This window comes from Sus scrofa, chromosome 5, assembly GCF_054392235.1.
Source record: "Sus scrofa isolate SSC_HxYL_T2T_F1_AM1 chromosome 5, Sscrofa_HxYL_maternal_Yorkshire_Landrace_v2.0, whole genome shotgun sequence".
NCBI lineage: Eukaryota > Metazoa > Chordata > Mammalia > Artiodactyla > Suidae > Sus > Sus scrofa.
Window position 1 is genome coordinate 107,058,253 of NC_139387.1, and position 16,618 is coordinate 107,074,870.

At 38.6% G+C, this 16,618-nt stretch overlaps 2 protein-coding genes across 36 annotated transcripts in view; one reads left to right on the forward strand and one right to left on the reverse strand.

Annotated features, from left to right (window-relative positions):
• The window catches only part of LOC146403606 (uncharacterized), a 421,112-nt gene that overhangs the window by 366,055 nt on the left and 38,439 nt on the right, over nucleotides 1–16,618 (reverse strand). The window lies entirely within an intron of this gene.
• The window catches only part of PPFIA2 (PTPRF interacting protein alpha 2), a 461,887-nt gene continuing 447,110 nt past the window's right edge, over nucleotides 1,842–16,618 (forward strand). For 18 of the 35 annotated variants that reach the window (XM_021093033.2, XM_021093034.2, XM_013998107.3 and 15 more), the window contains exons 1-2: nucleotides 2,517–2,787; nucleotides 6,955–7,205. In XM_021093033.2, coding sequence (XP_020948692.1) covers nucleotides 6,957–7,205 — 249 coding nt within the window. In that variant the 5' untranslated portion in view covers nucleotides 2,517–2,787; nucleotides 6,955–6,956. Of the gene's footprint in view, nucleotides 2,788–6,954; nucleotides 7,206–16,618 lie in introns of all 35 variants that reach the window. The other 17 variants (XM_021093032.2, XM_084957697.1, XM_021093042.2 and 14 more) reach the window with 2 other exon arrangements.

The following is a 16,618-nucleotide window of genomic DNA, read 5'->3' on the forward strand; positions in this document are numbered from 1 at the left end:
ACGCCTCTCGGTTTTGATGGGAAGTATTACTCACGCTCTTGGCAGTGGTGTTAAGGGTGAGGACATGAGAACACAGGGTTCTAAGCTGAGGATGACCATGAAGTCGACTTCTTCTTGCTAAAATATTCTTTCCGTTGTGACCTCTGCTGCCATCTGCTATCAAAGTGTTCCTCTCTGCAATGTCACCTCTTCAGTAGCCTTTAATTCTGTTTCATCCACTGCACGTGGACAGTACATTTAGAATAAATACTTTTCTTTGCTGTGTGGATAAGAGTCAGGCAAAGCAAGACTTTTCTTAGAAATTCTAACAACATTTGAAGCTGTACTTGGCAAATTCATCAAGGTTTAGTAAGGAAAGGATTCCTGTGTAAAGAGATAATATTAACTGTTTTTTTAAAATATGAAGGTTTCTGAGGTACAAAGAATGTTGTATCTCTTCGGGGGAATTCCAGGGAGTGAACGTTATAAGCACAAATATCTGATTAGTATGATAAGGCTACTCCTAAATTACAACTGAAAATGGACTGAGCTCCCGCCGTGACTTAATGAGTTTTTCCGTGGTTAAGAGTATTTAAGCCAACATCAAATGGTAGGTTGATTGGGTGGTCTAGATCCTTTGTGTTAAAAGCATGGTTTCATCTGGAGTTGTTACACGTGCAGAATCTCAGGGTCCACCCAGTCTTGGTGAATCAGAGTCTGCAAATGAACAAGATCCAAGAGTGATCTGTAGGCACACTATGTTTGAGAAATAAGGCTCCAGATGACACCTAAGGCATCTTTCTATCACCAATATTTAATTCTTACAGGATTAGGTTGTGATGCAGAATTTGAACAACAGTCTACAAGAGAAGGGGGAGGTAAATACAGGAGCTTGGCTTCACATTCTATTGTGAGGTCATCAACTGAATTAAATGCTCCCCCCCCCCAAAGGAAATAGCCTCTTTCTTCAGCACTGTATGTAATGTGAGGGAGCTCCTATCTGAATGCTATTTCTGTGGTTAGCTTTGGACTCCTTGCTTTACACAAAAGTAAAACACATCTTCTGGATTTATTGCACTACATTACCAGGGTATTTGCACCAACTTCCAAATTATACCCAAAGTTGAGCCCTTCTCCTAATTTCCTCCTGCATGCCCTCTCATTTTCTCTAAAACTAGGCTCTCTTAATTTCTCTCAGTGAAATCTTTCCTTTTTTGCTTAGAGTAAGAACTGGTTTTGTCTTCGGCCTTCTCCTATTCCTGATGGGTCTAAACGAATGGCCAGCAGAGGCAGAAGGAAGAATTTGTAAAGGGATGTGTAGGTATGGGGGAACTGGAGAAGATCAAGGGACCAGAGTTTGCTCAAAGCAGAAATTTACTCTGGCAGAGAGTATTTAACAAATAATTCCCATCGACAATGCAATGAATGGAAAAGAGCTGGAGAGGTAATGAGAAGTGACAGATGCCGCCACACCCTAGATGGACTCAGGTCTCTCTAATCACGACTACCATGTTCTGGTCCTGGGCAAAGGAAGCCGCTTTAAGAAATGACAAGCACAGAGGCCAGAGAGCCAGAAGATACCCAAGCCTGTTCCAACACACGCCTTTCTGTAGAGACCATTGTGCGTCGGAAGCTCAGGCAAGGAAGAGTTTACCCCCTTCCCACACCTGCCCATCTCCAGCCCTTGCCTTCACCGGGGGCACTGGGACCAGCTCGAGCCTCAGCAGCCCGGGAGCGGCTTTGGGGGAGTCGTGTGTATCAGCCAGCGCGTGTGCGTGAGGAGGAGAGCAAAGACGTGATTACTTCAGAATTTATTTAAGGGCCGGTGGAAACCACTGCAGCAGCTTCCAGGGGAAGCCCTTGTTTCAGAGGAAGAGGAGGTGGCGGCTGCCAAGGAGGAGGAGGGGGGAGAGACGGAGGAGGAGGAGCAGCAGCGGCAGCGGCGAGAGGCAAGTGAGGAGATAAGATGCTATAGCACAGGCACCAGCGCCGAGCAGGTTGGTTCTCCCAGCCAACTGATGCCAGCGAAGGGGCTTACAGAGAGGCTAAGAGGGGAAACCGGGTGTGGAGGGCTGACTGCTTGCCTTTTTGGAGATGAAGCACCTCTTTTAAGTAAAAGGAGACCCCCTATCCTGGAAGTAGTCAGGGAGCCAGAAGGGGACCTGTCCTGTGTCTGGCATCCCCGGGGACCGCTTCCCTTTAGCTCTCCAACTCCCGGCGGTAGCCGTCAACTCCAGAGGGGCTCCGGGTGGCGGTCTGGGTGGAGAAATTCCCTTCCAGATACTTCGCATATATTTTCCCAAAGCTTACATTTGAGGGGCCCCGCTCCGGGTGGCCTGGACGCAGAGGGAGAGCAGCGCCGATTGGTTAAGTTTCTACGAGTCAAACCCAGTTCCCACTTCCCGGCTCCCAGCATCGGGTCTCCAGCTGCACGCGGGTGCCGTTGCTGCTCCGGCAATCGGGCGCTGCTGCTTTAAGAGCCGCCTCCCCCCTCCTCCTTTTGACAATGGTCTGAACCAGGCTCTGCTTCCCAAAGCAAAATTTGTAATATGCCATTTTTCCGATGGACGCTTCTCCTTTTGGCTGCTGATGGAGCCGCGGGAAGATGCCGAGTTGCTGCCACGCCACCCAGCAGGGGCACGTTCCGGGAGGACGCCGGGGCACGCGGGTGTCTAAGCTGCCTTTCTCCTCCCGTTGCTAGGGAGATGGTCCAGGAGCGCTGGGGGTGAGCCTCCCCTCCCGTCAAGCCGGAGACTGCGGTTGTCATTGATCCATTGAAGAAGCAGACCCCGCAATTACAGACATTAGGTACAGAAACAGCGTTTGAGTTACACGGTTTCCGATGGGCTTTATTTTTAACCCCCCTCCCCCGCCCCGGCCCCACCCCGCCCCCAGGGAAGATGAGATGCAAATTCCCTCCCTGTCAATTACGGTTCCATGCCTTTTGCTTTCTACCCCCATCCGCTCCCCTCTCCTCTGTCTCTACCTTCTCTCTCCTTGGCTTTCTCCTGTTGGGCAGGATGAATTATTTTGGTGTGGAAATTATGAAGTCAACTTCTTGAGGGTGGTGGTGGGGGTGTGGCTGAGAGAGAACTGTCCAGCCCTGTGGGGTGAGGTGGCTCTTCCGCCATAAATGCACTGGGGTGAAGAAAGTGCAAAATGCTTCCCTTAGAGATGATGATAATATGTCCCGAAGACCAGGGCCTTCGAAGAGTTAAATAGGAGGAGGAATATTCATGTAATGTAATCAGACAATGGCTAGGATTTCTCTCACCAAATTACTCCTTGTGGGTTAACTGAGGTGGAAATAGGTCAGTTCTTAAGACTAAATCTTTGTAGAAGAAACTAACTACAGAGAATACATCTTTTCTTTAGCAGGATCTCAATTCTAATGATCTGTTTGAATAAAGTGATTCATTGACAAAAAAAAAAAAAAAGCCTTATATAGCACTGTCATATCTGGGCAGGTTCTGTTTGAACAGCACGTATTGCTAAGAAACACACTGGATCTTGACAGCCTTAGGGTAATGACTCCAAGTGGGCATTCAAACTTTTATTTTGAAATCTGAGAGATTTAGAAGACAGTCAAGGTTATGTGCTAAGAATAAGGGAGTTGGTTCTCCCTTATTCTTCCAACTGGGTTTATTTATTTTTTTTCTTTTCCCAATAAAATAAACAAGGTCTCTAACTAGACCTTAAAACCTTCAGTAATTTAATGAACAGGGCATCAAAATATAGAGGAGTGTAACATAATTCCTATGTCAATTGACTTTGGGGAAGGGATGACAGAAGGCAAATTATCAAAGCAAACTGTTAGCATGTCCTTTCTGATTTTTCAGGAATTATTTGATGCAATGCAGTTTTTAATATCAAAAGTGATTCTAAAAGTTAAAAGTGGTATATGAGGATGAAGTAGACTAGAGGTTGAAGGACCATAGCCTTCTGTACTGTGTAAGTTCCTTTAGAGGTATGTCATCCATTCTCTAAGAGGGTGGTTAACTCTCACACTGCATACAGATACTTAGTTGATTTTAATACCCAAAATGTACATTTGAAATAAGTTATACATATTTTAAGGAATATACAACTATTTTGTAATTTGTATTAGAATCTCAGTTCTATTGCAAGAAACTAAGCTAGCTCATGAAAGTGGCCTTATTTTTTGTGGACAAATTTTCCCATTCTAATTACGGTGAGAAGACTTTAGAGTTACTCATTTGAGTTGACTATGAGGAAAAGAAGCATGTATTCATCTTATTTCCTAAGTAACTTTTGCATAGTTTGATTTCTTCTTTTCAATTGGATTTCAAAAGTTTAGAGCACCCACTGGAATTAAGCCTTTAGGCATGGAAGCAGAATGAATTACAAAAGTAAAATATTCTTTCAGCAAATCTGAATGTTGGTTTTTCCTAATAAAGGTAAATAATGAATTTGTAATAGCCCTTTATAATTTTACTATGTATTCTCAGCCAGGTATCCTATTAGATAGAGCCTTACAGTTAGCCTGTTTGAAGAAAAAAAAAATGCTTGCATTATTGTTCCTACTTTACAGAAGAGAACACTGAAGTTTGGAGGCATGAAGTGACTTGTTCTGGTTCACATGCCTCAGGAGTAGAACTGAATCAAGTTCTTTTGAGTGTAGATTTAATAGACTTTGCAAATCCCATAGCTGCTTCTCATCACAGCATCTTTCAGTTCAGTCAAAGACTAGCTCTTATACTGACCTAAGAGCCTAAAGTCTGTGAATGTCTAACGTCCCACGGTGGCAATAAACATTTTTTAGAATAAGGGTAGTATATTTAGAAGAAAACTGTAGCTGAGGTAATCACTGAAGCTATGTTTTTCCTTGGCATTTAAAGTTATTATAAGTAATTCAGAGCAGAAATGGGCTAATAGCTTTCTTTTCAGGAAGGATATGATTTCAAATACAGTTTTAAAATGTTTAACCTCAAATTCAAACCTTGCAAGTATTTTGGCTCAGATTGTTACTATGCTACCATTTCCTCTCCCAGTATTTTGTTTTAACCTTAAATGTCAAAATGAAACACACTGGCTCCTAATAATGATTTCTCAGAATGACATAGCTGTTCAGTGTGTGGATTTCATGCATGGCATATGAACTAATTGCTTTAAATATTCAAATGTGTTGGAAGTTTTTTGTTGTTGTTTTCCAATTTCTTTTTAATTAATGTAAAGAAAATTTGTACCAGTTAGAAAAGAGTCTCCTTTTTTTTTCTATCTGCGTTTGAATAAATTCAAGAATTTTATCTGAGAAAAATACAAAAGTATATTTTTTGTACATGAAGTGGTTAAAATTAGCAAATACAAGAGTGAGTGAGTGTGTGTGTGTGTGTGTGTGTGTGTGTGTGTGTGTGTGGTATGTGTAAATACAGCCTGTAAACATGGTATGCTATTTATTTTAGAGTGAATAAGACATTGAACAAGTCTTGCCTTTGGGTAGCCCAGTGTTGTGAATGATGAGCAATAACTCAAAGCATCATCTTGAATTGTCCTAAAATTTACCTCGTCTTAATTTTTTTGTAGAGCCCATCAGTAACAAAATAACTTTCCTTTATCTTTTTAAAAGTTTCTCCTAGTTTTCAGTGGGTCCTGCCAAATCATTCACAGATAATTGAATTTCTTCAATACCCCGATTTATATGAAGAATAACATAAAAAGTAATTAACTATTGAACTGTTAAGTCTTGACATTTTATTTGAAAATATCACCAGAAATAGTTTTCCCAAGGACAGGAACATGTAGGCAGAAAAATGAATTGACCTTGCCTTATAAAACCATAGAATGCTCCAGGATGAACAGCCAAACCAGCCTTTCTCCACATCAGACTTCTGACAAACCAAGCCCTCTAATTAATAGCTCCTGGCCTTAGTACAACTGAAACTGAGATGGATTTGATTTTTTTTTAATCATAAGATAAAAAAGAGAAAATGAGATAATTTCTGATTTTTAAAATGCCACACAATAGGCCAATGTTATATCTTAATGTCTGTTGTCTATTTTAAATAATAAACCATTAAAAATATTCTGAACAGTTCATTTATTTTATGACTGGCTGATTCTGATTAGCAGCTAGCATGTGAAGTTTCTACATTAGCTAATGTAATTTATGGCATCTGTTTTGTGGAATATTTGAAAGAGTGTTAGTCTGTATTGTTTGGATGGAAACCAGACAAAGCAGCTCACAGGAAACAAAGGAATATTAAGTGTAATTAGTAGTATAATAACCTAAATAAATTTATGCATCTCAGTCTATTTCATAAAGCATATGTCTAATTCAGTCAGATCATTTATCTACTCCATGTGGACTACTGCAGGAATTCAGGAAGAGACTATATACGAGGATTGAAAGTTGTAAAGTCAAGAGGCTTTAAATTAGTATGAAAAAATGTGTTGATAAAATAGAAAAGAGATGATTACTATATATAATGATACTCTATTATTTATGGATTTTCTAAATGAAAGAATGAACATTAATTCATTCAGTTATTTAAGTAATACAGCATCACTCACTTCCTACCTGTTAAATGCCAGACATTGTGCTTACTGCTAACCAAATAACAATGAATATGGTTAAGATGGCAGTATTAGCTATAAGAGATTTGCAAACTTGCAGGGAAAGAAAGGGGATCAATTAATAAGTGTGGAACATGTTACTGTATCAATTGAATTAGGTAGATCATGAAAAAAAGCTTTTGAAAAGTAGGTGGATTCAAGCTCTATTTTGTAGGTCAATAGAAGTCTAGACTGTAATGAAAAAAGAAAGCATGTTAGTTGAAGGAAGTCAGCGAATCATATTTTATAGAGGTCAAAATTTTGAGTGTATTCGGAGTTGGGACAGTGGGTAGTGGAGAAAAAGATAACTGGGCTGATGAAGTGCAAGGGTCTGGTGAACTGAGGGTCATTACTGGAAAGCATTTCTTGACGGAGACTTCCCTCCCCTTGACTTTCTTTAAGCAATGATGTGTGAAGTGATGCCAACGATTAACGAGGACACCCCCATGAGCCAGAGGGGGTCCCAGAGCAGCGGCTCAGACTCGGACTCCCACTTTGAGCAGCTGATGGTGAATATGCTCGATGAACGGGATCGTCTTCTAGACACCCTTCGGGAGACGCAAGAAAGCCTCTCACTCGCCCAGCAGAGGCTGCAGGATGTCATCTACGACAGAGATTCACTCCAGAGACAGCTCAATTCCGCCTTGCCACAGGTATGCCTCCTGGGAGCTTCTGTCCTCCTTTTTGCAACTGAAAATGGGATGACTTAAATAAGCTTTGCTTTATTGTCCTTCTAATCATGGCTTTTTGCTCTGAGCATATATTATATACATATTTTGGTAAGAAAACTTCAAGAAGAGTTAATTAGTTCACTTGAAAACTGCCCTCCGACAAAATTGTGCTACTCTGCTGGTGGGGGATGTGAAGCAGGACTTCCTATCTTGTCTTTCTCTTGAAAATTTTATCTGCTTTTTGGCGGAGGTAGAAAATCACCTGTTGATCAGGTTTGAATCAGCAGAATCTGGGACTAGATAGTGTTCTCTTTCTTACTTTTTAAACACTATTATGACATGTGAAGATATGTATTTTACATTTGCAGTTTTGTGGTCATTGGAAATGACAGTACTTTGGAAGTTCGCTGTCCAATAGTTTTTGTCTTTCTTTAAAAATGCTTAACACTTGCTCAAATTCTCAAACTCTCAAACTTATAGATGTATCACCCTCTCTCCGGAAAAAAAAAAAAGTTTCTACCAGTTTCTTTAAAAAAATATTTTGGAAGTCAGAAAAAAGGCAAAAGTTCAGCTTTATTCTCACAAATGTTAGATAAATTGTATATACCCAAACTTAAAAATTTTAAATTTTATATAGTATTTAATTTTTTTATTTTTATATGTACCGTGTAATAACGTTATATGTATTATGTATATATTATTTATATAGTAATGTTACTATAAAAATAACTGTTATTTTTAATCGTTTTTTAAAACATCTTACAGAAGAAAAAACACTTAAGGGTCTTTAGCTAATTTATATACAAGCTTAATGAGAGTGAATTATCTTATTTAAGAATATATTATTGTCTTTATTTTAGCCATATAAAAAAGCATGGACTGTGAATGAGATTTTTAATAATCACCCCCCCAGTAAACTGTATTTTTCTTTTAAATGCAAATTTGATTGGCCCTCTACTTAAAATTCAATACAGCAAATGTTGAAGATTTGACTCCTCCTCCTGAAGTTATGTCTTGTAGGATGTATCTTTTCATAAATATCAAAAATTATATCATCAAATTGATAGACTTCTAAACCCAGCCGTACGCTTAACTTGTAGTATAATGTGGAGATCTTTATGACTCTCAGAATGGGAAGGATTACCTGGAATGCCTTGTCACATTCCCATTAGGTAGTTCCAGACCGTATGTGGGTAACTCCTGTCGCTGTTCTTTTCATTTTCAGTCTGTTTTGTGTCAAGATGCAGTAATATTTCCAATGACCCTAACTCGGTGCCCTGATTCGTTTAATCACCCAAAATGTGTGGATTCATTTCAAAAGATAACTATCATATCAAGCTAGACATCGCGTTCTCTGCAATTGTTCTTTATTAGGTGATTTCTAGAATGATTAACATCATGCTTACCGTCTTCTAGGATGACTTGAGTTGGTTCATGCTGTTTTTACAGTGCATTCTTAGAACCAATCACTCTATTGATTATCTTCTGTGATGAGCAGAGAATGGGGCAGGCATTTCTCTTTCCGGACAGAGTGTTACATTAAGAAACCGAGGATTGTATTACATTTGGCGGCAAGTTCAACATACTTTTATTATGCATTAGAAGAGCAGTCAACTGAAGTTTATAACTGATTTTCATAAATGCTGTGTTTTCCCAAATTTCTCCACACTCTTCTTGGAAGTTGACTCTTTGGTCTTAAGTGTAGGACTATACATGTATACTTCCTATAGTTATTTTCTTATATTTTACTCAAGGCTGATGCTATCAATTTGGGATTCTAACACTATCAAAGTGGTTCTAAGAATGATTTTAATTTTTTCTGTACCTGTAAAAAAAAATGGATGACTATTCTATAAGGACGTTGTCAAAATAATACACTAGAACAAGATATTTGGTAGAAAAATGAGAAAACTGGAAATGTTTTCATATATAACTATAATGTGTAGATAAATCTCTTCTTACAAGTACAGGAAGAAAAATATTTTAAATCTAACATTAAGGAATTTTGAAAATCTAGATTATAATACCATCAAAATTTAAAAATTTTGAATTTTAATTGCACTGGTGCACAATCTCTTATCCAACCTCTTGTGTTTTAAAGTTCAGAGTTACCCCCAATTTTCTGTATGTATACAATGTATACTATGGAACACTCTTCTTGCCAGACTCTGGGCAGCACCCTGGAATTATATACTTTCATATATCTGAGAATAATTCTATGAATATTCCTACTACATAGAAACTTATAAAGACTGTAAACAGTCTTATGTCAGTTCAGGTCTGAGTACAGATCTGATTTTTGTGCCAATCAAATTTGTAACAAACTTACAAATTCAAGTGTCAGTTTTCAAAGTGTTTGAGTTTTGGAATTAGAGATTAGACACTATGAGCCTCTACATTTAGATGGATGTAGTTCCAATCTCTTTTATAAACACTTTGACACATTTTTCAATATATATTTGTATTTCACTATTGGAAATATTTAATGACCCTGGCAATTGACACGTCCGTAAAGATAGTGATGGTTCAGCAGTAATGAACCTGACTAGTATACATGAAGATGCAGGTTCAATCCCTGGCCAGCTCAGTGGGTTAAGGATCTGGCACTGCAGTGAGCTGAGGTGTAGGTTCTATGGCGTATCTGTGAATATGCTGTTTCTGTGGTGTAGGCTGGCAGCTGCAGCTCTGCTTCAACCCCTAGCCTGGGGACTTCGTATGCCACCCGTGCAGCCCTAAAATGAAAAAGTAAATAAATAAATAAAATAAAAGCAAGAATATAATAACCTAATCTATAACTTCAGGTCTATAAATTTTATGCAAGTAATATAGGAATGAATATTCTTCTTTAATTGGCATCTTTGAATCATTTAGAATGTTTTGTGAGCAATGTACCTACACTATTTGGTGGAATCATGTTTGACATTTACCTGGAAGGAGAGAATGACTACCACAAATGTGAGTTTTGAGGCAGAAATAACACATGTAAAATTGAAAACTGCTACAATAACACAAGAATGAAATTTGTTTTAGCAAACATGGGATAGGATTCAAAACACAGTCAGACTTTCTGACATACCAGGTGATTAGTTGCCCATGTAAGATTTTTTTAGTTGTTGATGATTTAGTGCTTTGCTTCAGTGACTTTCTCAGCTATCATGTTTATGAACAAATACGGCAGGGATTTTAAGTGTTAACCGTGAAAAGTATTTGGTAGCCGTATCGTCTACTTTTCTATTACATGGTCAAGTGTCACTGTTAGTAATGAGTACCAATAATTGCACATCATCTCATATCTCTAGGCTGGATGTGTCTAAGCTGCACACTCAAGTGTTCTACGTTTCTAAAGTCTGAGTCCATGTTCCTGTTCCACAGAGCCTCAGCGTCCTAAACTCAGGCATCCTCTGCTTCCTACTCCCTGCCAAAGCTCCCTAACTCCTCACCCAGAGACCCCAGAGTCCTCATGGCTGTTGCTTCCTTCCTCATCTCTCAATTCAGTCACTTTGTGCCATACTGTTGTAATCTCTTAAATGTTTTCACATATCTCTATTATTTTCTGTCCTTTGGCACCTGGCTCTCAATTTCTTTTTTGCTCTATGTCCTAACATTTCCATTTTTATAAATGTATCACATTGTGTGCTTGAATAATAGTGCCCTGCTTGCAGTTGCCTGACAAAAACGTAATGCATTACATTGAGTAATTCCTGGGAAGTAAATTGACTTCTCCGAAACTCTATTTCCTTAATTGGAATGAGGGCATGATAACTACCCTAGGAGTGACTGAAAGAAGGAAGGTGTATGTGCTTCAGAAATCCGGAACTTTGTAAAACGTCAGCTCATCTTTTTCATGAACAGAGAGTAACATAAGTCACTTTTATTCTAGAGGCATTCTACCTTGGTGTCTTTTTGGCTTGCTACTGGCTTAATAACCTTGGTCAAAGTAGTTAGTTCAAATAATGATAGAACCTGCCTCACAGGATCATTTTGAGAAATAAATGAGCTAGAACATGTCAAATGATCAATTCAGTGCCTCACGGATAGTACATGCTCAGTAAATGTTTAATGCAACTATTGATGATGTTATCATTACTATGGATATTATCATCATCATCCTTAGCCAACCTTAACTGCACAATTTTACTGGGCAATAATGAAAACTAACACAAATTGAAAGCACTAAAAATCCTTACTCTCTACAATCTTCATCAAATTTTGGAATTCCTTTGATTGATCTTTAGAAAAAAAAATTTTAACTACACTCTCTTAAAAGGTTTTCCCAAATTCTCCACTTCCTCAATGGCCAGTTTCACATGTCCTTTGATTATTAGAATAACATCCTTCCCGTTGTGCTGAGAAGGTAACATCTGGATTGAGCTTCTTCCTTTTCAGTGAAACCTAGTGCCACTACACCACACACACAACCAGGGTTTTATCCCTTGCTCTTGTCAAAGCAAAAGATGCTGCCTCTTTTGCTATCTCTTATTATAGCTATTCTTTTCTTAATGTGTTTTTCTTTCTTCCCATTATTTTCCCCCAGTCTAATGAAATGGTATTCACCTATAGCCTTTACTGCCTCTTATTTACATCCCTCTGTTCGTCTTTATATGTCTTTTCTTTTTTAACCTTAAAGTTGGGCTTCTATCATCACTGTTCTCCTGTGGATACATGTTTTGAAAATCTAGTGATTCTCTTTCATTCTTCACGCTCTTGGGCATCTCTGCGTCAAGATATGATATTAGTTATTTTATCTTGAAATTCCCATCTCCTTAATTCTCCATAACCAGTCCCTCCAATACTCATTCTCTCCCCAGACATCCCCATATACTTATTTAATATGTACTTATCTTTATTTACCCCTATTCTCCAATCCTAAGCATTGCATTTCTTATCTAAGACTAATACTTCCCTCCAGATCCTTGATCCCTCCCCCATCCTGTTCGTCTTCCTCCTTTGACTATTTGTTTTTCTGTCTCTTGTATCTTCAGTTACTCTCTCTTTCTCCCTCTCAACCGGCTTTTTGGTAACATATTCAAATTTATTCCTTAAAAGTGACGGCAATGATAGCATGTACTGTACCAACAAAAGAGTCGCTTAACATTGCGTTTCCACTTACCTACCAATTTTTTATCATTTCTTTTCCCTTATTTCCCAACTTGTCTGTTTGCACTGTCTCAATTTCTTCATCTTCTATTCACTTTTTGAGCAACTGCAATTGGGCTCTTCCTTTAACACCTTGTTAAAAGTTACATCACAAGTAACCAACTGATGAATGCAGTAGGTCTGTTTTACTAAAACTGACTGTAAAATTTGACACTGATTAACTCCAGTCTCAAAGAAACCTTCCAAAACAAAAACAAGACATTTTACTCCTTAAATTTTATGACCACGCTGTCTTCATTTCTACATATTTTTGACTTTTTTCTCCCATTTTTTTCCTGTGAGTGATTCATCTAGCCACATTTTAAAAATAATAAATATGAAATGAATGATATTCATAGCTAATATTTATGAATGTTATGGTTTCTGGGAATAAGAATATAATGCCTATGATCCACTGAATATTATACTTATGTGTAAGTTGTTTGGAACTAGTATTTCTAATTATTTCTTTGCCTTTTATCCTCTACTGCGATGAACTATCCATTTTGCTGGAATAGGCCAGTCCCTCTTGTATTCTAGGTCTCAACTCTTCCAAGACAAAACGCTTTCCCTCTTTTCCCAGATCAGCAATGTTTCCGTCTCTAATGTATCATAACCAGCAGCATTAAACGCTCTTATATTTCTCCCAATGAAAAAGGCATTAACAACCTTGCCCTACCAAGCTACCATCCCATTTCTCTCTCTGTTTGCAGCCAAAGTTTAAAAATGTTTTTCCTACACTTGTTCTAAAGTCTCTCCTCTCATTTCTCTTGAAGCCACAACTACTCAGGCATGCACCGCATCAGCTTCATTTAAGCTGCTCATGCGAACATGATCAAAAGCCTCCGTGTTGCTAAAAGCCATGGTCCATTCTCAGTCTCCATTCCTGTTCATTGTTAGATACAGGCATCTTTCCCTTCCTGTACCTTTTTTCACTTGTCTCTAGGACAGCTCACTTGCCAGGTTTGCCTCCTACCTCCTGACTTACTAATACTTGATTACTCCAGGGCTCCATACCTGTGTCTTTCCTCTTTCTATCACTACTGACTCTGCCACTAATGATCTCCATGAGCTGGCTTTAAGGACCATCTAAATGTTGATGACACTGGAATTTGCATTTCTAATCTAGACCTTTCATCTGACCTTCAGAATCATATTGTCAAATGCAGAAATTTAACATGTCAAAACTGAGCTCAAGGTCTTCATTTACCTTCCTGCATCTCAATTAATAGCAGTGTCAATCTTATGCTGGCTTAGGAGGAAAACCTCGGTGTCTTATTTCTTTCACATTCTGTGTGCAATTTAGCAGTTAAACCTCTCAGTACTATCTTCAAAGTTGATCTATAATCACCTCTGCAAGTGCATCTTAAGAGTAAGAATTACCATCTTTTCCAACGAGATCAGGATTTTCCTAACTGGCTTCCTGGCTTGCGTTCTTGTACCTTATTAGTCTATTACAAAAAAACAGCAAGTGAGATGCTGATTATGAAAGAAACGGTAAGCCAGATTTTGTTTCACATTTGCTCAAATCTCTGAGATGGCTTCTCCACCTCAAAGGAAAAGCCCAGATCTTTAAACTGATTCAGAGGCCTAACGTCTGCCCCCTCCACTCTCTCTCTGATACCTCCTGATATCTTGATTTCCTGCTATTTTCCAGCTCACTCACTCTATTCCTACCACCCTGATGTCCTCCTGTTCAACATGGCAGACATTCAGCTGCCTTGGGGACGTTGCCTTAGCTATTCCCGAGGTCTGGGAACGCTGTCCCCCATAACACCACGTGGCTTGTGCTCTCATTTCGAGCATACTCAGATATCACCTTCCCAGGAAGGCCCTGCTTGAGCACCTTATTTAAAATGATAATAGGCCTCCTTAATACTCCCAGTCTTTCTTTTCCGCTTTTACTCCAGAGCCCTTATAACCAACCATCCAATACCCTGCATATTTTATTTCTTTGTCTTGTTTATTATCTCCTTCTCTCTCTGCTAGATTCCATTCTATGAAGCCAGGCAATTCTTTTTTAATGGTTCACAGCTGTGTTTTCTGCCTACAACAGTATCTGGCATTGAGTTCTTCAAAAATACTAAATAATAAAATAAAGTCAAAAATTATTCCTTTGCTTTCTTTCTTTTTTTTTTTTTTTTTGTCTTTTTGCCTTTTCTAGATCTGCTCCCGCAGCATATTGAGGCTCCCAGGCTAGGGGTCAAGTCGGAGCTACAGCTGCCGGCCTACACCACAGCCAGAGCCACGTGGAATCTGAGCCGTGTCTGTGACCTTCACCACAGCTCAGGGCAATGCCAGATCCTTAACCCACTGAGCAAGGCCAGGGGATCGAACCCTCAACCTCATAGTTCCTAGTCAGATTCATGATGGGAACTCCCCCAAAATTATTTCTTTGTATTCTGAACACATTCTCTATATACTGTGCTTATTTGGCAGGTCATATATAGTCATAAACATATTAGACAGCAAATACTTTTTTGTTTTTTTCTGCACCCGCAGTATGTGGAAGTTCCTGGGCCAGGGATTGAAACTGAGCTGCTGCTGCAACAGGCTGTGGCAATGCCAGATTTTTAATCCCACTGTGCTGGGCCAGGGATTGAACCCATGCCTCAGCGGTGACCTGAACAGCTGCAGAGACAATGCCAGATCCTTAACCTGCTGTATCACAGTGGGAACTCTGACAACAAATACCTTGATAAGAGGACTAATACAATTTGTAAAGCGTTATGGCTAAAGTTTTTAATAATATTAAAATCATAGTATGTACATGTGGCTGGTATACCTTAAAGCCCCTTCCAGAATGAAGGGTTTAATATCCAGGAGTGGTGGCATTTTGAATATTTTAAAAATGAGAGCACTGAAGATCAGAATGTAAATGACTTGCTTTGAAAATATGAATAAGGGATATTAATCCAAGGTCTTTTGACTTCAGATTCCATTTATTTTCACATTTTTCATGTTCTTTTACTAAAGAGTTCATTTCCGAAATTAAGCCAGCTTTCATAAAAGAAATGGTATAAACACTTTCGTGATGTTATACTGTTACTATCACTATTTGCTGTCCATATCTGACTTTCATTTTATGGGAAATCAAAAGCAAAGTAGAAGCTTTTGGCTAATTTTTATTTTTGAAGCACTTTGTTTGTTTCTTTGTTTCTTTTTGCTCTCTCTCATTCTCTCAAAAAGGATATGAAGAAAGAAATAGTCCCAGAGTTCCCATTGTGGCTCAGTGGGTTACAAACCCAAATAGTATCCATGATGATGTGGGTTCAATCCCTGGTGCCACTTAGTGGGTTAAGGATCGCAGTGTTGCCATGAGCTATGGTGTAGGTTGCAGATGCGGCTCAGATCCCATGGGGCTGTGGCTGTGGTTTAGGCCAGCAGCTGCTGCTCCAATTGGACCCCTAGCCTGGGAATTTCCATATGGCACAGGTGTGACCCTAAAAAAATTTTTTTTTTAATTTTAAAAAGCCCAATATTCTCAAGATCAATTTCTAACCTCAATTTTCTACTAAATTTATAGTCTACTTTGGTATAATTAATATTAGCATGAACAAGATTCATTTGTTTTTGTTAATTTCTGAAGAGGTCATCTAGAGTCAATAGATGCAGTAAAGAAAAGAAACAAAGAAATTCACTATTTACTTTTCCTGGATATTTCCTTTTAGAACCTTATGGCTCACAGCTAAGTAGCAACCATAAAAACATTCTAGTTTGAGAGAAGAGATAAGTTTAGAACTACAGATGTGGAATTCTTTTAAAACATTACTATCACACCTTTGCTAATTATATCATGCATCTTCGTATTGATCTCTGCAATTTAATTACTTTACAAAAATAGTAGCTCTGTATTAGCTTATGCTGCATGGCCCTTAGCAAGCTTTTAGTATTTCCTTGTCTGAGGATTTAACAGTCATAAAGATTACGTGATTTAATCTTAATGAAGATTAGCAGGCCAAAGGTACATAGGACTTGAATTTTAAATTATTCTTTGCATTGTAATCCAAGTTTTATTTGTGGTTCTAATGATTTTTTTACACAAAAGTCTACTAATTTCCCCCAAACATGACAGAAGTTATTGAGTGAGGTTCTGAATGATAGCTATTTCTTTCTTGGTCCTTGAATTAGGACACATTTCTCCCCTTGCCAAATTTTAAAATCTTTTTTTGCCTCTCATAAAGTGAGGTCTCTTACACTGGAACTTGGAAGGGGTGCTATGGAGACAAAGTAAATCTCTCTCTTGGTCTTTATCCCTC